General features: G+C 34.4%; 2 protein-coding genes across 2 annotated transcripts; both read right to left on the bottom strand.

Annotated features, from left to right (window-relative positions):
* LOC144450008 (uncharacterized) lies at window positions 1-22,121 on the bottom strand. The gene is made up of 6 exons (XM_078140575.1): window positions 21,948-22,121; window positions 17,700-17,756; window positions 3,517-3,718; window positions 2,680-2,855; window positions 2,254-2,347; window positions 1-1,663 (listed from the first exon to the last, which is right to left on the bottom strand). Exons 1-6 carry the CDS (start codon window positions 22,119-22,121, stop codon window positions 546-548), a joined length of 1,821 nt encoding a protein of 606 aa, XP_077996701.1. The 3' UTR covers window positions 1-545.
* Window positions 22,122-24,135: 2,014 nt separating this feature from the next.
* On the bottom strand, window positions 24,136-24,944 carry LOC144449909 (prolyl-tRNA editing protein ProX-like). The gene has a single exon (XM_078140456.1). The coding sequence runs from the start codon at window positions 24,792-24,794 to the stop codon at window positions 24,288-24,290; it is 507 nt and encodes a 168-aa protein (XP_077996582.1). The 5' UTR covers window positions 24,795-24,944; the 3' UTR covers window positions 24,136-24,287.
* Window positions 24,945-25,054: the final 110 nt, after the last annotated feature.

The raw sequence follows: 25,054 nt of genomic DNA, 5'->3' as shown, positions 1-25,054 counted from the left end.
TTGGGTAACTTTTATGCTGCAACACTGCTGTAGTCCTGCCTCACTTTGTGGCGACACTGATGCTGTTCTGCAATATTTCTTGGAAGCTGCATCACTACTGCAGTTCCACTTAACTGCACCACTGCTGTAGTATCTAACTTTTAAGACACCACTGTTGCAGTTTCACACTTCACTACATCAATGCTGTAGTATCTATTATAACTGTATTGTTGTGGTACGTGTGCTACAGTTCAATATTTTACAGCACCACTGCTGTAGTTTCAAACCTTTGCTGCACCAATGTTGCAGTTTCACACATTTGCTGCACCACTGCTGTAGTATCTAACTTTTTTTTGCTGCACCACTGTTGCAGTTTCTCACACATTGCTGCACCACTGCTGTACCGGTAATACCTAGCTTTTTTTGTGCTGCAACACTGTTGCAGTTCCTCACTTCACCACACCATTGCTGTAGTATCTAACTTTTGCTGCAGCACTGTTGCAGTTTCACACATCCCTGCACCACTGCTGTAGTATTTATCTTTACTGTTTGAGTTGTACACAATGCTATGACTCTGCCATGCCATCCTCTGTAATATTTCTCAAATAATTTTGTCCACCTATACTGTCTGTGTTTAGTGCATTGCCACTCAAGTTATTCTGGCCATTATTTGACATGTAAAATACGCTATCAACCAACGGCACTGCACTTGGAAGACTTGAGCTTAAACTTCTTGTATGGTTACCATGGTGACTCGTTACCGTGGAATCATGCTGTCTTGGAAGTGATGAAGTGTTAGAACTTCTTGTTGTTGTATTATTCTGCTGTCTTGAGAGTGACGTGTTAGAATGTGTTTGGTTACCATGGTTATTCGTGACTGTGGTATCCTGTTGTCTCAGAGGTGTTGTGTTTGAATTTCTTGTTTGGTTACCATGGTGACTGGTTTCCGTGGCATTACGCTGTCCAGCAGCTCTTTGACGTACTGGCGACGAGTACGGAGGTGGATCATCTACTTGATGAGTGTCTGCATAGGTTGGAGGAAAGTCATACGGGCTAACATATGGCATCTGAACCGACTGTAAATCGCGCAAATTAACGAATACTTCATTACTTCCTGGTATTGCATATACAGGTACAACGTTTCCATCGTATCCTTGTACATAGCCTTCTCTCATCGCGTGTCCATTTCCTACGCTTCCATTTGCTGTCGATCGTTGTCTCTGCACAGCATCAGTTCGCGTCTGACTCGTTATTCTGCGTGGTTGTTGCCGTCCGCTCTGAAGATCATGCAGACCGACCATGGCACTGAAATTTGCTGTGTTCGAGTTGTGTGGATTTTGAGAACCTGACTGTCTTTGCGCTCGTGACGAACTGCGTCTTGTTGCGTCCTGACTAACGCTAGGAATTCTCCGCGAAGTACTTCTATCATTTACGGAACTGATACCTGACCTGTGCGTTGAACCACGCATTGATGACCCAGCCTGTGACACTGTGACTTCTGAACTTTGACCTAGTGATGTTGTCATGGTAGATGTTGGACGGTGCGTCGTAATATCGGGGTTTCTATTGTTGTTCCCATTCATAGCAGACAATAGATACATATGGTCTTCATCTTGTAAATAACTGGCGTATGGCGGGCGTAAAAAATTCTGACTTTGTCGGCTACCGAGTGTGTATGAATGACCTGAAATAACAACAGGAATCTAGTTATTAATATTCATGATTCAATTTGCATATTTGTCTACGAAGTAAGTATGGATACCTATAAATTAGTGCTCGCAGAGTGGCTGCCTCAGAAGATGCTTCGGCCTAAAAAAATTGTGTGGTTCCGATTACGCTCAATTTTAGAATAGGTGGGGTAGGTAGATTTTTTTGGGGGAGGGGGAATTTTTTTGTCAATACAAGTTGCTAGACAAGTAGTGACAACCCTTAGGTCATGAGTATTTTCCGGCTGAATGAAGAAAAACATTGGAAAATAAAATAATTATACCAGCGCCAGTAATATCAAAGAAAAATCAGGGAAAGTAATGGCAATTCTGAACGTTTAACTCATATTTCGAACACAGCAGTACCAGTGATGTAGACACATATTGCCGTGACATAGACATGCATTTTTGTGACATAGAATGACCAGTGTATATATTCCATATTTTTTGTTCAACTTTGTTTGTGCATCATGTAATGTTGTGTAACATACCTGGTATAAGAATTCTTCTACTAAACTATGTGAAAACTCTGCTATGTGGTGGTAAGTGATAATATCGTGTAACATACCTGGTATAAGAATTCTTCTACTAAATGATCTCCTAGCAGCTATAGATGTTGTTGTACTTCTATCATCAGTTAACACATCAAAATCTCCATCTCTCTAATTTCAAGAAATAAATACAAAATATTAATTTTCAGAAATTATGATATCGAGATTATCCTTTTATGCTCTCATAAAGTGGCCAGAACAAGGAGGTGGGGGTGAGAGGGGGGTAATTATTGATACCAAGGTGATGATGTATAAATCTTTTAATTAAAGGAATGTTGCACCCATAATTTATAAATTGAGATTCAAGTTTTCTCACTAACAGACTGTCTGGGTTTTTTGGTTTTTTTTTACACAAATGAAAATGACAAGACCATGACAGACTGTCTGTTTAAATGTCTGATACCGCCAATGGCACTGAAGCACAACTGATCTATTTGACTTACCAGACGTTTACCTGGATGACGTTCTCCACACAGTAGTAGAATACAGATAACCATAGCCATAATGGCTGTCAATGCACCAACTGAGTAGATAACAGATTCTGTGTATAATATATCTATAATTGTAGTAGTAATGAAGTCACAACTCTTGGTTCCATAGAATGTGAATTGTTTACTTTCTGTAAAAGAAATTGAAAATAATAAATAAACAAATTTGACATAACACACTGACAGCTAGAATTGTATTTTAGTGTGATTGTGTAACGTATCCCATGACAACAGTACACAAGTTTAAGGTATAATGTACCAGCTTGTGGGGGAGGGGGGAGAGGGAGGGGGATTTCATTTGATTGGTTTAGTATCAGAAGTGATATTTGAAAATACTGAGTGGTTAAATCTTGATGGATAGCAAGCAGTGCCTTCAAAGTGAATAGGCCATTTCAGACTGCAAGTACAGGAAATTGAGAATATAGCGCCCTCACTCAAATTGGGGTTATCATCACCTCATAGTACCATTTCTTAAAGCTTTGGTATTCTGTAGAAGTGTAAACCAGGGATGTTTTTCATATTGTTCAGACATTGAAGAAAGCAGCAGTGCTCTATGATTAACTTAGTAACCTAGTATACCATGTATACCCCCAAGGTACATACAGACAGGAAGTAGAGCACCACTATGGCAAATTTTTGAAAGGCTAATTTGTCACATATCTGATATACAATTGGTCCTATACAATTGGTTATAGCAGATATGAGCTTATTGCACCAATGCAATTAAACACCACACATGTATTCAGTTAATTGGTTCACAGTTTTCTTACAGCATAAAAAATGTTTACTTACCACCAACATCGATGATATTTGATGTTGAGTTTTGCAAACCAGCCACGTTTTCAATGATGTAACATTGGCATTCTAACACTATAGGTCGACTTACACAGTGTGTTAAACTCTCTAGAAATGGAATCACTTGCAACGATACAAGAATTGTTGAACACACACAGAAAAATATACAGGCTATGGTCAGAAACAGTGTAATCAGGACCTGTGTAAACAAAAATGGAGACATTTTTTAGAAAATAAGTAGGCTGGGATCTGCATGATTACAACTGCCGACATTAGACCGTGGACGAACGGAACCTGTTACAAACAGGGAAAGTAAACAAATGAATTGGATTAATAACACTTGGCACAGCATATGTTTGAAGTACAGAGACTTGTATTACATGTACATACCATCATTTGATAAGAACATGTGTATGGCCTTTTTATGACCACTTTGCATAGGAGTTCAGATTCACAAATACATTTCCAATTCCCTGGCATTTCATGTACACATAAAGAGGCCATAAAACTGTTCTTATCAAACCATGGTGTGTAATACAAATCTCTGCTGTTCCCACTGTATCAAGTGATATCAATCCAATTCATTTCTTTACTTTCCCTGTTTGGAACAGGTTCCGTTCATCCACAGTTTGATGTCAGCAGTTGTATATAGCATTCCCTGAGACTAACAAAGCACACCCATTCCCAAAATAGAAAAAATCTTTATTGCATCCGTTAAGAACACAACATTTCTTCATAGGATTTTTTGCAATAAATTGTTTGGTGTTAAAACAAACTAATAAATATATAAACTAGATTAATAAGAGTTAACAAAATAACAAAATAAGGTTTATACGAAAGTGAATGTCACACTACATTTCTGATAACATTTACAGTGTGATTCACACTATACTATGAGTTTTATTGTCAACACACACACAGACACACACACAGACAGATACACACACAGACACACAGACAGATACACACACACACCGACACACACAGACAGACACAGACAGACAGACACACACACAGACACACACACAGACAGACACACACACACACACACACACACACACACACACACACACACACACACACACACACACCATCATCATCATCTGACTGAGACTGTTACAAACCACACCCTTTTAACACAACCTAAATATCTATTACTCAACATATCTGACAAAATTTACTGTGACTCACACTATGTTTTATTATCAACATACACAATGTCAGACATATAAAGACACCATCTGAGAATGAAAATATAACCACACCCTTGTAAACTATCCATTGTTTAGCTGTGACAGTCTGTGTTATTTATAGCAACCCTGTTTATGAGTTCAACTAATGTAAATTTATCAATAGCTACATGTGATACCATTGACATCAATACATGTTTTGTTTTCGAATATATTACACAGATGTATTATACCATGCACATGATAGATTGATTGATTGATTGATTGATTGATTGATTGATTGATTGATTGATTGATTGATTGATTTGGCAAATAAACATATAAATATAAGTTTATGTTTGTTGAGGATAATATCAAAAAGTTAAGAACCTAATTTCATTCTGGTCCTTCATAAAAAACCTTACTAAAGGACAGTCAGAATAATTGAACATTACATATTATAGTTTATACAAACCCAATCTGATTAAAATCTGATGTTAGATAGGCTGGTTTTCCTGTATTTACCTTTATTCCATCGTTATTGCGTCTTTTACGTTAGTTTTTTATTTTCCTGGACGAACGCCTTGCAGGAAAACCAGCCTATCTAACATCAGATTTTAATCAGATTGATACAAACCTAACATTCATTGACTTATTTGGTATACGGTATATATATAAAACTGGATCACCATGGTGATGTCTTTTAAGCGCTAAGTTTATCACTGAACATATTCAGGCCAGTAGAGTGTAACTACCAGTATAGTCCATCCCTGTATGATCACCATGGTGACGTCTTTTAATCTTTAATTTTAACATATTTAGGCCAGTACAGTACTAGTACCAGTATAGTCCATCCCTGTATGATCACCATGGTGACGTCTTTTAATCTTTAATTTTAACATATTCAGGCCAGTGTACTACTACCAGTATAGTCCATCCCTGTGTGATCACCATGGTGACATCTTTTAATCTCTAATTTTATACCTGACCATATTCAGGCCAGTACAGTACTACATTTGTACTACCAGTATAGTCCATCCCTGTATGATCACCATGGTGACATCCTTTAATCTCTAATTTTATACCTGACCATATTCAGGCCAGTACAATACCACTATGATAATTGATATCCATCCCTATGTGCTAGGAAATCACAAAACATTAAAATAACAAGAAAAGAAAAAAAACCCAGAAATACAGAAACTGTCATGGATCTTACTAACAATGTCAACACCGTACGATTTAACTGAACCACCCCAATGACTCATATTTATATACGTGTATGGCGTAGTATCAATCAAATATTAGGTGAGTCCCTTGATTAGGCCAAATAGAAAAAAAAAATTGTGTAGTTCCGATTGCACTCAATTTTAGAATAGGTGGAATAGGTAGATTTTTTTTTATTGATTTTATTTTATTTATTTTTTCTGGTATGAGTGTCTTGGCCAGGTAGTTATGTGTTTTCCAAATGGTCTCTGTGTTATTTATTTCTTTTCATCAGATGTACAACCAATACAGATTGGAAGAACAGTTTTATTTTGTCTTTTTGTTAGTTGATGTCAGTTTCTACATCCACTATTTCTGGCGAGACTTCACAATTTTCATGATTTTATTATTTTTTTCTCGAAAAAGTTTAGGGTCGGCAGTGAAAAACTAGGTGTGGTCGGGTAACTGGATCCAAACAATTTATTTTTCTATGCCTTATAATATAATTATTGTAAATTACAGTGTGAGGGACAATATGGTGAACACACTGTGTGACTAAATTTAGAACTGGAGTTACGGACAGACATACATGTGTATATGCATACTGTGAACCTGGAAATTTTCACTAATTTTGACTGCTAATTTCATTGGAAAACAAAAATGCAAAAATAAGTATTGACTAATAAAAGTCCCTTCTTGTACATGAACACAATGTACCAGTCTGGTAATTAGAGAATATTGGTCTTTGAGAACTAGCTGAAGACTGTAAAATTGCAAAATGTTGACTAAGTTAGCACAGAGCTGACAGTAGAGGCCAGATATACCTAAATTAAAGACAGAATAAACCTATGAATCTATAAATGGACTGTCACCAATGTTTTACATTATTCCTACTTTGTTAATTAAAGTGGCCATATGGATGAGAATTTGGTATTTAATTTGGATTTTTATTTGATAAAACAGCTTCACTAAGTTTTTCTACTTGAAATAATAATGTGAAATAACATATACCAAGTCCATGTTCACATCTCAATAAACAGCAAAACACTAAACAATGTGTAAAATGTTTGTTATTGTACGTACAATAACAAACTTTTTACACTTTTTACATCTTTTTGCAATGTATTGAGTTATGAACATGGACTTGGTATATGTTCTTTCGCTTTATTTTTTCAAGTAGAAATACATAGTGAAGCTGTTTTATCAAATAAAAATCCAAAATAAATACCAAATTCTCATCCATATGGCCACTTTAACAAGAAATGACAATATATGTATGGTTTTAATAACCAGATGGTCATGATATATGGAATTTCAATTAAATTTATCATTGTGTTTGTCCCTTGATTATATTGGTAATTACATGGTAGACATTCTAGAGTAAATGCAATGAAGGTATTTTTTGGTTAAAGTGGTTATATAGATGAGGATTGGGTATTAATTTTGGATATTTAATTTATCAAATAATTTTATCATGGCTTTCTACTTGAAAAATTAATGTGAAACTACATTGACCAAGTCCTTTTTTGTAACTGAATACATTGCAAAAAATTAATATATGTGAAAAATGTTTGTACGTACAATAACAAAAAAATTTCCACATTTTTTTAGCTTTTTACAATGCATTGAATTATAAACAAAGACTTGGTCTATGTTCTTTTATATTGATTTTTCAAGTAGGAAGCCATCATAACTTGTTTTATAAATAAAAAATCCAAAATAAATACCCAATCCTCATCCATATGACCACTTTAATGGGAGACCTTGACTGTGTATATATGATTTGTATGAAATGTATATTTGTTGACTACACTAAAATTCTTCATAACGTCAATGCACAAAATTGCCAATTATTTCTAGTATGCATTTTTTGTATAAATGTCACCTTTTTTGTTTAATTTTAGAATCTTTTGTTTCAATCTAGCATTTTCACATCTACACAATTAATCGGTTGTCACCAATGCTTGTGGGGAAATTGTCACACTTTGGGCTTAAGTTTACCAAAAAATGTCACCTAAATGTCACATTAGGAATTTCAATTCAACAGTATTGGGTGTGTTCTTTGATCATATTGGTTATCACAGGGTGGAGGCAATGTGGAGCACAGTGTGACATGGATGGTGTGGCTAAATTTAGAACAGGTTCAGAGAAAGGTTAGTCTAGTTCCTATATAATACGGGTTACGATTACCATGATCATCTCCACTCACTACGTCTAGTCAAAGTCGTTACTCTAGCACAGAAATCTGTGCTACACCCGACATAGTTCATATAAACGTGATGACGTTATCGCATCCCCGCATGATTTTAATTCACTACAACTAACTGTACTAATTGAATATATATTAATGAAGCAATTGTCTAAATTTTGTAAACCAATTACAACTGCCTGTCAATTTGTGACGGATTACTACTGACATGCACCGTTCACCCTTCACCCAGCATGGGGTTTAGCCAGATTAACGGTAAAATGTTCGGCTCTGACTAGACATAGTGAGTACAGATGATAGTAACCATAACTCACATTGTATAGGAACTAGACTAGAAAGTAACCTACCTGTATTCTTGAAGGACTAATGCTACAACACTATTTCAGCTATTTTAACTGCCATTTTGATTTTTTAAATATTCGCTCGTCCTACGAAGGAATAGCATTAGTCCTTCAAGTTCAAGTCTACAGGTAGGCTAGAGAATAAACAATTTATCAATATGACTGTATCTCTTTGAAATGTACATGTTGACAGATTGAAAATTAAACACATTTGTCAATTCTTTTGGTGTCATTTTTGCTGTTGTTATATTCAGTTAATCATTTTCATACCTACATGTATAAAATTGAATGGATTTTCAATTCTTTTGATGTCAATTTTACTGTTTCTTTTATTGAAATCTATTATTTTCATACCTACATGTATAAAATTGAATAGATTTTCAACAATGCTTCAAATGGGAAAATATTCACACTGTGCAAATTGTCAAAAAATATGATATTTTAATTAAATTTACTATTGGGTGTGTTCCTTGATCAAATTGGTAATTACAGGGTGGAGGCCGCTATATCATGGAAAACACATGGTGCAGCTAAATTTAGAACAGGATCTGAAAATGGACAAATATATCTAACCTTATTATACAATGTGCTGTCACCTCAGAAAAGAAAAGTCATGGTAACACATAGACGTCCTTTGTCAATACGTTGCATGACATAACTGAACTTAATAGTGATGCTGATGTAACAAATCTTAGTAGTCAATTGAAAATATTTATATCGATAGTATTTGGGTACCAGCGATTCAAAAAACTGACAACGACAAATTATGTACAGTAACAAATTTAAAACAAGTTATGAATTTGAACCATATTTAAAACAAGTACATAATGTTTGGCATAACAGAGCCAGCATAGCTAAGCTCTGGTCTCATACCATACAGCCAAATTACCATACGGCACCACACCACACTACACTACACCACACCACACCACACCACACCACACCACACTACACTACAGAACAACACATCATACTACACCACACTACACTACACTACACCACACCACACCACACCACACTACACTATACTACCCCGGTATACCTAGACAGTGTTTCAATAGACACGATTAATTTATATATTATTCAATGAATTGCGTACAATGCTTGAAGCAAAGTATATGTCACTATATAAAATAACGTCAATAACTGCGGAATTTCAATTAAACAATAATGGGTGTGTTTCTTAATTATACTGGTAATTACAAGGTGAGGGCAATATGGCATACATGTACACATGGTGTGGCTAAATTTAGAATGGGTATGAATGACAGATATATCTATACCAACTGTATATAATATGTAGCTAGTGTAGCTAAATTCAGAACAGAAGTTTAGGACAGGCAACAAATACATAATGTGTATTAATAATCAAAATACTTTGACTATTCCTACCCTGCTTACCCAAGCATCGAGCACTCTCTTCTACGAGTTTGATACTATTTACTGTAATGTGTATTAATATATTTATTTCAAATGCAATACAGATCAATGGCTGCCACTGTCAGGTATACATAATAATATTAATTGACTCCGACTGAAATTCAAAAAGTTGACATCTAAATTATCATTTTTGTCTCTAGGACTTTTTTTCTAAATCTGATATTTTCAAATCTGTACAATATATCAGATGAATTATTTGTGACCAATATGTTGGGAAAATCGACTTGGTTGACAATTTAACTTGTCTGTCAACAATACCTATAAAGTGCTTTCAGCTACCTAAGGGGGAAAAAATCATTATTAAAGTCATTACAGGTGTTAAAATTAAGTCGTTCCGTACTCTACCATTTTGACAATTAAGTGTTTTTTAAAAATTGGAGACTTGATATGTACCCATCCTTGGTGAAATACTCATTACTAGGATTACTAAATACAATAACAATCTTAACATTTAAGGTATATTGTGGGTTTTGTGGACTGACGTTGCATGGCAGAAAGACCCGACTTGAACACATAAGTTGATAGTAAAACAATATTTTTCAGTGAAAAAAAACACAAAAAACTGAGAAGGAAATAAAAGCCAGATCACTGAGTAAACAGATGAGTGCACCTCTTGCCATATTTGGGCAAAAGTGTGCCAGGGTGTGATACGGAGAATTATTGCCCAGGTTGAATGAGTATACTCTTCACTGAATAGGGAACTTGCAATCCAGACTGAGCATGCTCAGATGCAAAGGACTATGGGATTTTCTGTGGTTATCGTAATACCTAATCAAGAGCTACCAATAAAATAAACCCTCTACAATGGTCAGGGTGACTATGAATTAATTATTTGTGGTTAAAAACAATGTAACATTACTGTTTACAATACTATTTGAGTAGTATTTATTATGACATTTCCCATGATGCAACATTCAACATGGCGGGTTTGCAAGTTCCCTATTAAGTTGGAAGTGATACTGTATTACTTTATAATTAACATCGTAACATTTGAAATATGTTTTCACATTAATGAATTTTGACAGTAACTGTGGCAATACTCAGGAGAACAAAATATTCATTATTATTAAATATAAGCAATAATTGATATTTCAGGCATGAAGATAAGCATCCATAATTAATCTTCATTTCCAAAACTCATCAAGTCCATCATGTATAAATCATCAAGGTCTATTGTCCTGTATTATTTTGAAATCCTAACCCTTTCAAACTCATCCACTATGTACCAGATATTATTTGCATCATTGTGTGTGCACACTAGTGGTATTTACACTGCAGTTCAATCTACCGAAAACATTATTATGCAAATAATATGCAAATGAAGGTGTAATCCTTCGTCATACATGAATGCATAGGACCATTTTAATGATTTTTATGGATATTCGTTCTTTCAGATAAACAAGTGTAACAATTACAGAGCCCCATACTGCATGAGTACCAGTGTGGCTACTTGGGGTATTTGCATTCACGCCAATCAGATTTAAAATCTGTTGTAGATGTCGGCTTATCATTCATTGCTATTTTACTTTCGTTATTTTGCTTGAATTGACCTTCATAGTACATGTTTACGTTTTTAGCGTGATCGCCTCCTCTACATCTGAAGTGGCCATACAAACGAATTTCTGCTCACTGAGCCACACAGCCAATCAGGTTGCGATCAGGCTAAAAACATAAACATGTACTACGAAGGTCAATTCAAGCAAAATAACGAAGGTAAAATAGCAATGAATGGTTAGCCGACATCTACATCGGATTTTAATCAGATTGCACTCACACTTGCAGTGTTTTCTGCTTCCGTTTCAATCACTACACTTACTGTTACAGAGAACACTGCAAATACCTCGAGTACACCATGCATGCACTCGCGTGTCATGGGGTTCTGTCATATTATTTGCACCATTGCATGAGCACACTAGTGGTATTTGCATTGCAGTGCAATTTACCGAAAACATTATTAATGCAAATGATATGCAAATGAAGGTGCAATTCTTCGCTGTACGTGTAAGCATGTGATTGCACAGGATCATTTGTATGAAAATTTGTTATTTTGGATAAACATACGTAATACAACAGAACCCCATTCTGTGTGAGTGTGAGTGCAGGTGTAAGTACTCAGCAGTGTGCCCTGAAGGGCAATTTGACACGCCAATGACACACACAATTTCTAGTGACACATCAAAATTTGGTGTTCCCCCATCTCTTACTATGTGGTGAGTGTACCCCTTTACGCCAATTTGACGCGCCACTGACGCACACAATTTCTAGTGATGCACAAAAATTTGGTGTCGCCCTATTTCTTACTATGTGGTGACTCGCAAGAAATCCCAGTTTTTCTCATTTTGACTCACATTCACAACAACAAAATTTGGCTATCGTTAGAGGGCACTCTTGTACTCAGGGGTATTTGCACTTATCCTTGTTATGCTGATGAAAGTACAGCCAATACAAACACTCATGCAAATGCTCCGAGTACGCCACACTTGCACTCGTGCCTCATAGGGTTCTGTCATAGCATTAGACAGGTACCACTAATTAGTAAAATTGCCATTATTATAATAATATAATATGCAATAATTCTAGTATTTAGTATAAATTATGGCAATAAGTTGACTTGGACTAAAATTCTATCAAGTCAGTTACATGAAGTATTATATAATTGTTTCTGCATCCATGATAATCAAAATCAATTTTTCAAACCCATAAAATTAAACAAAAGCTCAGGAGAACAAAATATTCATTATCAATATTATTTATGGCCATATATACAATGTACTAGTAATTGGATTTTAACCTAATGGTGGAATCAATTTATCTTGATACCCAAAACTCATAAAATTGATAATTTTTTAATTTCTGTACCATTATTAGAACTTGATCAAGGTGGTTTCAGTTCACTAACCTGAATTAACGCGAATTTCTCAAAAAACCTGTCACTCAGACTACTATTTATGATAGTTACTGTTCTTTTTATTTAGTACTTTAGAAAGAGTGTGTATGTGGGGCAGATGTCATTTGCTTGTTCATGATTGGCTCTGCAGTTGTCTTCACTGAAGTAGGGAGGGTTATTTTTGTGTTTCCCCACGGATATGCAGACTGCATGGGCTGGACAAACACAAACAAAAATACTGACGCAGGAGTATTTAAGTGATGCACACGCAGACCAGAAACAATTCTTCTCTTTTTGGCCTAATAGACAGTTACCAATGTGATACAGTACAGAATTATTGCATATCATACACTCTGTAAACTTAGATATTTTCAACACTATAGAAGAAAATTTTGTGATTTTACTGTCTTCAACTAGTTGTCAAATACTACGTTTTACAATTTACTTTAAGCTTGGTGAACTGTTTATATGCAAAGAGGCATTTTAGTCACTACTTATTTTTTCGTGTTTTTGTTTTCCAGTGAAATAAGCGAAAATAAGTCATTATGACATTAGCAAATATTTTGATGTCTACAGTGAATAATTGTCAGCCCATTGTATTGTTATTCTAGATTTTGAATTTAAAAGTAAAAAATTGGTGATAAGATCATTTTAATTTGAATAATTTCCCAACTAGAGACCCAAGGTAATGGACCCACCACATATCATGGCAATCGGTTCAGCGGTTTTTAACTTTAAGTTGCTTACACACACACATCCACACACACACACTCAGACAGACATACAGACAGACAGACAGACAGACAGACAGATGCCGGGCGATCCCTACAGCACTACTGAACCTCATTTCAGTTGTGATTAAAAATTATGTAAAACTGGAATTTTTTCACTAACGACTTAATTTCACATATTTCGATGTAAAAAAAAACATACAAATAAGTAGTGACTAAAATGCCTTCTTGTAAATGAACTACTTAGTCTCTGAGAAGAACTACTTGAAAACTGTAAAATTGTAAAAATTTTCAAGTGGTAAAAATATCTAGGTTTAGAGAAATTGAAAATTAATTATTCATACGTTGACTTAATGAGCTTCAGGTAATCTAAAATCAATTGATACTATGGTATCATTATGTTATCTATCTAATTATTACCTATAAATATTATAATATTATAATAATGAATATTTTATTCTCCTGAGTCAGTTCTGTCAAAATTTATGAGTTTGCAGACAGCTTTCAAAAAGTTATGATGCAGAAATAGTAGATATACTACTCACAAACTTTATGATAATCATGATAATAATAACTTTATTGCCACACATAAACACAAAAGCTTGCGATGGAAATTGGTGTAGTTTCGCAGATAAAAGACAAGTTAAAAGAAAACCACATAAAACTTGTAAGAATGTAAACCAGTGTGCCCTCTAACTAAGCCAATTTGACACGCCACTGACACACATTTCTAGTGACACACCAAACTTTGGTGTTCCCCTACATTTTTGTATCTCTTACTATGTGGTGAGTGTACCCTCTAAGCCAATTTGATGTGCCACTGACACACATTTCTAGTGACACACCAAACTTTGGTGTTCACCTATCTCATACTATGTGGTGACTCACAAGAAATATCGGTTTTTTATCATTTTGTCTCACAACAACAAAATTTGGCTGTCATTAGAGAGCACACTGATGTAAACTGAGATAAAATACAATGGTTGACATGAATTAAAAGCAGTGACATAATATGATCTACTATAAATATGGTGAAATAAAGAATTAAAACATTATGCTAGTAAATGTTAAGTGTGTATAATATGGACGTTGAAATGTTTCAATCCTTGGTCATCGCATTAATTAGTGTTACCTAGTAAGGATTACATGAGATTATACTCTTTTCTTGTGGATTAACTTTTTCTAGAACCAGAATTGAAGATTAGATATTAATCCTAATCTGAGGTGGGCCTTTCACAGAAGTCAACTAATGATAATTTTTATCGTAAATTAACAGAAAAAGATGAATTCATGAATAAACTATGGTTACTAAGTATTCATTATTATACCATGCACGAGCCAAGTTGAACACAAAATGTGGAATGTATACGCTGGTCGTTTACGTCATGACAACACGCATCTATTTCAGACAGCACGTGTCTACATGTCCGTCACTGGTTCTGCAGTATTCGAAATATGAGTCAAAACGTATAAAATTGACACTACTTTCCCCGATTTTTCTTTGATATTACATGGCTCTGGTATATTTATGTTATTTTCGAATGTTTTTATTTTTCCTAAATTCAGCCAGAAAATATTTGTGACCCCTTTTAAAGGTTGTCACTATTTGTCTATAGCGACTCATAGTGACAAGGCCCCTTATGTCACTCGTAGTGAAGAAAAACATGGGGAATAACATCTAATTGTTGTTATTACATACAATAATTCTGTACTGTCTGTCATTTTTCAAATCTAGACTAAACTAGAGGGTCTAAATGTATATAAATTGACAGACAGCTGTAAATGATTGCTGAAAATATTCATTACATGCAATAATTTACTTGTAATGCCATCAATTGATACCTATAATTCACCACTGAAATTGACACAAATATCAAATTGTTTCTGCATTGTACTGTCAGGGCTCGATTTTATTGTAGTAGGAGTCCAGGACATATACTATTAGACTACAAAACATTGCAGCTGAAACTTCATTTGAATAATTCAAACCAAGCATAGAAATTATCAGCCCTTCTCTACATACATAAACTCATTTACAATATTTGACAGATGGTTTAGGGCAGCCATTATGTCTCATGACCTAACCATTATCAATAAAAAACTGTAGTTGAAAAAATCACGACTGTATTATGTGTATATATAAATCTGAATACTAAGTATTAAATATGATGTTAAATTCAAACTCTGACAGTAATTCACAGAGTGAATCTCATGTTATTGTCAATCTGGTAACTGTATTGTGTCTCTGTATTGTTATATTTCTATTGTCTTTTACTTTCCCTCCATAAAACATTGTAAATTTACTATCATTCAAAGTCTGTAAATTTTATTGAAATCTCACAAAGTAGTAATAACAGTTTTATTGTCGTACACCTCAAGAACAATGTACTCAGTGGAGAGTCAGACTTCATAATCAATATTATAGCCAGCTACTGAGCCAGTATTGCGTCTACCTAGAAACTTAATAATGAGACTTCCAATTCTACTCACAGAGTCAAAATGTTTCTTGGAAGTGAATGCCAAATTTTTGCCAACGTCTCGTCAGCATCATCGGAGGTCAATCTGATTAAAATCTGATGTAGTTGTCGACTAATCGTTCATTGCTATTTTACCTTCATTATTTTGCCTGAATTGTCCTTGGTACATGTTTATGTTTTTATCCTGATCGCCTCCTCTACATCTGTACTACAGTTACGATTCGCAGTATTTTGACTCTGTGAGTACGACTAGAAATCTCACTACTAAGTATGAACCCAGAGTCCATCAATAGGCATTCTCAAATCTAGAAATTGTTCGTCACGACACAGACAATGTTGGGACAGTATAATAGTTACTTTGGAACGGTAAATTGGAAACAAATATAATGTTTCGATCTGTCTACTATGCATGCAATGATTTAATTATTCAGTGTTAATCTCTCTCCGATCTGGCAGAATAATATGCAAAAAATGTTGTCACGTACGCGACTAAAATGATCGTAATTTTGAATGACCTCACCTCCTGACGACCCTAGTAGAAGCATCAAATCTCACATCTTAAAAATGTTAGTTTTATATACAGTGCTTCACTATACTATACTAAAAGCACTGATACAGTTACCAGATACTCTGGAAGGGACTTATCCAAACATTAATAAGTTAAGTGTGTTAGCAAGGAAAAATTAGACAGAGTTAGGTTATCAAGATGACGCCATTTTTTCCCCAATTTGGCCTTGTTTTTGAATTGAATACTTGTCATATAATTTCTCTCTTTTATGTCCAGGAAGACGACCCAAAGAAGTGACAATGATAACACAAAGAAATCAATTATCCATACCAATTGATGACAACACTGAACAGATTAAGGACAGTAGTTTGATTTTATTGTTTTCAAGACTGCTACATTTCAACGTTAACTTCATTAGGTGTTCATTTTTGGTGAAAAGGAACACTTAATTAGGCAACTTTCAAAATTTCTTTCTTTCGCTTTCAACAAAAGAGCGTCATTGACTTTAAAGCAGTGTGCCCTTTAGCCAATTTGACATGCCACTGATGCACACAATTTCTAGTGACGCACCAAAATTTGGTGTTCCCCTATCTCTTCCTATGTGGTGACTCACAAGAAATGCCAGTTTTTGTCGTACACAACAACAACACTTTGGCTATCATTCGAGGGCACACTGGTGTAAAGTTAGAAATGATAGCAATCATTGTATACTTGTTGTTCTCTGAATGTCTTGTATGTAAAAGCCAGCGGCCTATACCAAATAAAATGTATTTATTACATATGTACCCCCACTGTGTACTTTGATGTACAGTCAGAAATAAAACAATTGTTTTCACTGTTGGCTATGCAAATGAGATAAATTGAGATAAAATACTAGTAGATCCTAATGCAAAACCAATCCCTGATTAAAATAAGAAAACAAATTCACTTGTTTTTAAGCACATACACATCGCGCTATCACTTGTGAAAATACGGCGGCAAAATAAACCGAATCACTCGTGAAAATAACTTCTGTATGCACTAAAATCAATTGTGAGGCCATGGGATTCTGTCATATTCATTCATAGCTACATTCTTTTACATGTTTTTGTTCTAAGAGCTTTGTCCCCTACTCGAATTTGACTCATATTGACAAGGCCCCTTATGTCAGTCACATTTTTCAATTTTAGGAAAATATTATTACCAATAGAATTATTGTATAACATAACATACCAATATCTTGTGTCTTTTCTTGAACAATAACATCACCATAATACCAGTCAATATCAGCTGTAAAAACACAAACAAAACAATTGATAAATTGACATAACAGTCGATAAATTGACATATATAGTAATGTCAAAGAAAAATCAGAGAAAGCCATTTTGAATTTTTCGAACACAGCAGAATCAGTGATGTAGACACACGTTGTCATAACATACACATATGTCGTCATGACATAGAACAATCACAGGTGATATATTCCATATTTTTTTGTTGAACCTTGGCTCATGCACAGTATCTATCTATATAATACCAGCTAATCTCCTTACGGATATCACAGCAGTATAAAATAGCCTGAAAGAATATTCCAATGAATAAATAAAACACATGCTGTGTCAGCATCCTATAGATCCATTCATCCATAATCACATTAAATATTATTATTATTAAAATGTTATACGTTTCGAAAGGCAAACAAGTGAACACTTGATTAGTGAATACAAATATAGTCAATCTAAAAATTATACACAACACATGGTGATTACTATTCAGTGGTGCATGATAAGATGTGAATACCCTGCGAACAATACAGAGTCTGACCTGTATTTACTGTGGTTTGAGAACCCTGGGAACTGCTTCCAAGCAAAAAATCAGTAAAACTGGCAGAGTTTTTCCATAGCTTCCCACACATTGCAGGGCTCAAACTTAGCATTAGTTCATGGCAAGTTGACTACTTAATTCTGTATCTAGTCAACCAGATTGATAACGTAACAGTAGTCTTTAGACATTTGGAAATCATTAGAAAACTGAAACAGTTCACTTCTCGGCTAAATCTGACTATGAAATGCAGAAACTAGACGTTAAATTCAACTCCAATGCACTCTAATTACACTATATATAATTATAATTATCAAACACATGGTGATTACTATTCAGTTGTACATGATAAGATGTGAATACCCTGCAAACAATACAGAGTCTGGCCTGTTTTTAGTGTGGTTTGAGAACCCTGGGAACTGATTTCAAGCAAGGAGGTTTTTCATGGTTTTCCATACGTTGCAGGACTAAAAAATAACAGTACTTAGTTCATAAGTTCACTACATAATTAGAGTACCATATCTATAATGTGATGGTATGTCTTACTTTATACACCAATGGAAATAAATAGAAAACTTGAACAGCTCACTTCCCAGCTAAATCTGACTATGCAGTACAGAAACTAGAAGTTAAATATCTATCATTGAATGCCCTGCAAATAATACAGAGTCTGACTTTAACTGTGGTTCTAGGCAAAAATATCAGTGAAACTTGGGGGGGGGGGGGGGGTCCATGGCTTTCCATTCAAATTAGCAGTACCCCATGGCAAGAATAGTTAATTCTGTTTTTCATATCTTGTAGTATTTTCATATTTTGTGTATTTGTAAATATCCCCCTGTGTAGAAAGAAGATTTTTTTATCAGATTGACAATGTGACAGTATAGTCTTTAGACCAATGGAAATCATCAGAAAACTGAAACAGTTCACTTCCCAGCTAAATCTGACTATGAGATGTTGGTACTAGAAGTTAACTTCTACTCCAATACACTCCAATACACTGTACATAATTGTAATTAATAAACATATGGTGATTGTTATTCAGTGGTACAAAAAATGTGTTAACACTCAGACTTTATACTGACTTCAGAGCCATTAATCCTATTAATAAAAAAAATTGTGTGGTTCTGATTATACTCAATTTTAGAATAATAATAATATTTATTTATTTCTTATAGAGCGCATTTCATTAAAACAATCTCAATGCACTGAACAAAAGTATAAAATTATTTTAAAGGTACATATAAACATGATATGAAACAGGACAAAAATACAAAGACACAGAATGACAATTAAAAGACTGAAATGTAAAAAAGTTAAAAGTTAATAAAATGAGATCTAAAAAGATGACATTTCAAGGCAGATTTAAAACTCATCAAATCAAAGTATGAGAAGAACGAAGACATGATGGCAGGGCATTCCAAAGGTGTGGGCCGCAAATAGAGAAGGCCCGATCACCATAGTATGCAGTGTTCCCTATGCATAGGTAGGGTAGGTATTATTTTTTTTACATATGAAAAAATGTGACTCTTACTAAGTGAGAGTCTAGTAGTTATGTTTTTCGTTCTTTTCTATATGGTCTCTGTGTTATTGGTTTCTTCTCATCAGATGTACAACCATTACAGATTGGAAGAACAGTTTTATATTGTCTTTTTAAGTTGATGTCCCTTGAACAAGGATGCAAGGATTTTTTTTAAATTGATGACTCTGAATATTTATCACCAAAATGGTAATAACTGGCACTAGAGTTAGCCACATTTCTCCCATCTCATGCTCTAACTCTAAAAAACAAAATCTCCCACTTTTGTACCTTGAGCAAAATATGCTTGCAGATATTAGATGCATTATTAATGTTCTTTATCATCATCATTAATATTATATTATATTTCAGATAATATTTAATGATAAAACAGTGCAGATGGTATTACCCATTTTTCTGCTTTTGTGTTCAAAAATCTTTGGAAAACAATTTCTCACTGAGTCAGTTAAAATTGATTTTTCCAAAGAACACCCAAATGATTCTTTTCCATAATTATCGAAAACTCAAAATACAATTTATAAATCAATTATTTGTATTTTGACCACAAATATGAATTCAATAAAATCCATCTTACATAATGAAGAAAAACAGATTTTAATATTTCAGAAATTTTGAATATCGATGATAATTATAATCCATTCATGATTACGGAAGCAGATTATTACTAATTTATAATTCATAATGACTTAATTTTTGCATTATTCACTGATTTACAATAACACCAAAAGGCAGCAGACTGTCCTACACTGGCCTTTCAGCCTAATTCATTTTGCCCCTGAAAAATTCGACAAAATTTTTGATTTTCACTTAAAATTTAGCAAATTTTAGACAAATTTCACAATTAGGCAGACTACACTGATTTTCCCTCCAAACAATTTCACAAAATCTTTGGTTTTGACTATTTTCATTCAATTTTAGTCAAAATGTACAAGTTGGCAGACTACACTGACCTTTTAGGTATTAATTGATTTTCCCTCTAAAAAAAATTGACAAAATTTTAGTTGTAACTAGAATTTAGCAAATATTTATTCAATTTTAGACATAAATCAAAGAAATAGTATTTACTTATCAATTCATGTGAAAATTTAAAACTAATAAAATTCATAAAATGTTCATAAACAACACCCTTTATTTTTTAATATTTATTTATTTTGCTGAGAAAAGGTTATTAATTTTGTTGTAACATGTACAAATGCAAACTGAGTCAATATGCACAATATAGCTGAGTACACTTGATACTTTGGCTGCATTTTACCTTTTGAAAAATATCCAATAAATTTTTGGTTTCTGTAAATTATAAACCAAATTATAAACAATAGTATTTATTCATCAATTCATATGAAAGTTTTGTTATAATAAGTAATATTCACCCAATATTTCAAAAAAAAATGAAAATCCATTTGTCATAAATATCAGGCAGTGAAAGAGTTATAAAAATAGTAGTTTTCTGCTTATAAAACTACAAAAAGTACAATATCAAACCAAAAGTTCCCATTTTTCTGTAAATTTTCATTCAGTTTTAGATAGACGAAAAATACAATATTTTCTTGTCAATTTATGTCAAAATGTCATTTGATAAGTAAGAAATAATTTTAAAATTTTGTAATTTTTTTGTTCGCTTCTGTTTGCTGTAATAAGGTGATGTTGGTTTTGTTTCAAATGTCATTATATTGACAGAATCAAGTTAAATATTTAAGTAAATATAAAAAGTGGGATGTCGTCTATTTTTTTCATTCATTTTTAAAAATTTAAAAAAAAAAGTAAATATCCAGGGAAATTATTATGATATTTCTATCATGGCATTTACAAAAATTAAAAATATTAACTCATCATGATCTATTGTGACTACCATGCGTACAGGCAGCAATGTATCAGCATTTTGCGCTATGTCAGAGCAGACGACAATTTCTTTTGTCAATTCTTCCGATCACTTACTAAAACCTCAGTGAAATTTAAAGATGCTGACGGTCATTAAATCTGGAATAGCATAGAATATAATGGTGTGACAACGAATCGTAAATTTGCACACTTTCACGAAAAGAAAGTGTTGATTTGTTTGGTTCAAAAATCCATTTAAATTGTCAGAACAGATAAGAAATCGATATTTATAAACGTAAACTTACCCCTGCTGCAGTGACATATGTCGGTATCGCACTCTCTGCATACTCCACGGAATCTGTCATACTCTGAATCGTTAGGTAGAAAACTCCAACTATCATTCCAAGGAGAGTTTGGAAGACACCCGATACAAGTAACAACATAACGTTGTCGGTATAACAACAACATCCATCCCCCATTTTGCTGGAGTTCAATCAACCCGGGGTGAGTATTATAAGCGAATATTGACTCTCAACACTTGTTCTGTTGAGCTGCGATGGTAATGTTGCTGAAAACTGTCGATTTTTCTGTGAATAAAGCACGACCGCGAACAGATACCCTGTGTAATATGGTATCGGCAAATCACACAATTTTTAGTGCCACGCCGTTACCATTAAAATCGAGGATTTGCGGTGATAACGGTATCGTCCATGATGAAGAGGTTACCGCGCGGAGTCAAAACTTCAATTCCATCATCATGGTGATCGTGGAGACGTCAGCAACGTTCCCGTCTCATGCAAAGTGCAGAATTTTCAACCACATCTTTATGTAATATCCCTAATAATGGCCACAAGAAACGGTATATTCACACGATCACATTTCGACGATATCTACTGCCATACACGACATTTCACAACACCTGCACACACCACCATCTATTTATATTCGATCGCTTTCCCTCAACAGAAGATTAATTAAGACCCCTTAACTTTGAAAAGGTGACCACATATGGTTACAAATTATGCTAAACCTAAACGGTCTGCATCCACTTTTTCGAAACTAATAAAAAAATGATTATTTTTCTTCACAAAACAGTATTAGAATTTACGCCTAGGTTTTCTAAAACGTTTTGTCAAATTGTTTTATAATAGTTTGTCTTTGAAAGGTTGTGTTTATTCAAAATTGTGCATGTTGACGCTCGACAAATATTAAACTTTGAGGGCGCTCTTCAATACTTACCATTTCTGCATTTCTGTGAACTTTCGTCAAGTTGTGCTTGTGCACAGTAAGCTACGATCACGTCTGACATGGAAAGTTAGGAATATTTCACAATCTTAGGAATTTAATAGAGAACAAATGTTTGTTTTCATTTCTCTTTTGATTCCAATACTTGCCCAAGTTCTTGCATTAAGTGGTACCTTTGTCAGCAGAGACTTGAACTTGGACGAAATCGGATCCTAATACCAAGAAGTACATAAGTTACTGAACAATTTTATGTGCATACTGGTGGTTCTTGATGATGATGATGATGATGATGATGGGAGTGAGGACAACAAAATAAAAAACAAACAATATATACAAAGGAAATAGAGATAAATAAAGCAATCGAACTGTATTCACTACATCAGATTTTAATCAGCTCGGGCGCCCTCACAGGCCAATGAGGGGAGAACAACAAGATCTATCATCATATCTCGATCTATTCACAAAACGTGAAACAAAAAACAAACAAATCCCATTCGATTCACATATGTATGCCTTGGGGGACCCACACTACAGAAACCTAGCCTGTAACTATGATCACCAAAGCAAAACGTTTTCCCTCAGTAGATATCTACATGAATCATAATATTTTGTTCCCAAGTCAAGTTTTACATCGTGTATATTATCCAAATTCAACATGGTGGTAGCCAGGAGTTAAGAAAGGCAGGGGAGTCTGCGTAGTTATTCCTGTATTTGTTTGTCACAAATAGCCCCCAATGGCATTGTTACAGTAGCATAACTGTAAAGTTTGTGATATTTTAACAAATATTTATCCACATGCCAATCTATCCTTGTTACCCAAGCAATATGCAACATTATTATTGTATTGCAATGTACAGTTTTTGACTTGAAGTTTAGACACACACACGTACATGCATACATACATACATACATACATACATACACACATACATACATTACATACATATGTACATACATACATACATTACATACATGTGTACATACATAGACATACACATACATACATACATGCATGCACGCACACATCCATCCATCCATCCATACACACACACATACATACATACATTTCTTCAATCTTGGTCCCTATAGCACTTCTCAAGTATGCAAGTTAATTTGTACTAAAAACCAAAAACCACTTCATCCAAGCTAGCATATTGTACACTAATCTGAGTGACACCCTACCCTTTCCCCCACTAACCTTCAAACAAACAAGTCAACACAAACAAACAAAACACACGAGTTTTATGGTTTACATTTTCTTGGCAAGTTTTTTATTACAGTATACAACAAAGAGTAGACAAAAAATACTTACAATAACAAAGATCTAATAACAAAAAATAACAGAAAACACTGAAGCATTTGTATGACCTTTGACATCAGGTAACCTTTGACCTGTGACATCATACTCCATGAGTGCGCATATCAACAACTTCTGGTATATGTCCACAAAATTTAACAAACACAAGCAAATCCTGATACGAAATAAGCGACGTTTCGGTCGAGTTTAACGGATGAAAATTTAACAAATTGTTACAAAGTTGTAAATTTCTATCGAGGATAATACGTATTTTACAATGAGTGTCATTAATCAAAGCAAACGGACTAACGCAGCCTGCTTCCACGCCAAGATGCTCAGACAAATCTTCCGCACTGGCAAACGAGAAATTCCTCGCAGCATTTAGACATCGTTTCAACCATTTCAAGTCAACTGCGGTGTCTTCACTGCTGATAACAAGATAAAACTGTCCCTTGCGATCTTTTAAGAACAAATTTTTACAGAATATTCCTGTCATGCCATTTCGGTGACCGCGTTCTTTGTATGGCGCTGTCGTCAACTTAATACCGATTCCCTGCAGGGTGGTGAGAAGGGCATCCCTTCCACCACCCCTGTCTTTGTTTGTCGCCATGGTGGCAAGGTTGCCTTAACAACACTAGTCCAATGATAGGTGGGCCCATTATGAGACCCCCTAGGCATCTCTATTTCAGCCATGGTCCTTTTTTCAAGTCGTTCCATTGGTCAGGTCAGATCCGGGTGAGACTGTCCAAAAGCGCCAATTTGACTAAAAATAGAAACAAAATGAGAATTATTACAATGAAGTACCATGGAAGTGATATTCATCTCAACTATTTTCTGTCAAATTTGTTGCCAGTATATTACTCCAATTTT

This window comes from Glandiceps talaboti, chromosome 19 (assembly GCF_964340395.1).
Source record: "Glandiceps talaboti chromosome 19, keGlaTala1.1, whole genome shotgun sequence".
In the NCBI taxonomy this organism is placed as follows: Eukaryota; Metazoa; Hemichordata; class Enteropneusta; family Spengelidae; genus Glandiceps; species Glandiceps talaboti.
Note: the sequence above shows the minus strand (reverse complement) of the source record. Positions and strands in the feature narration are given on the sequence as shown.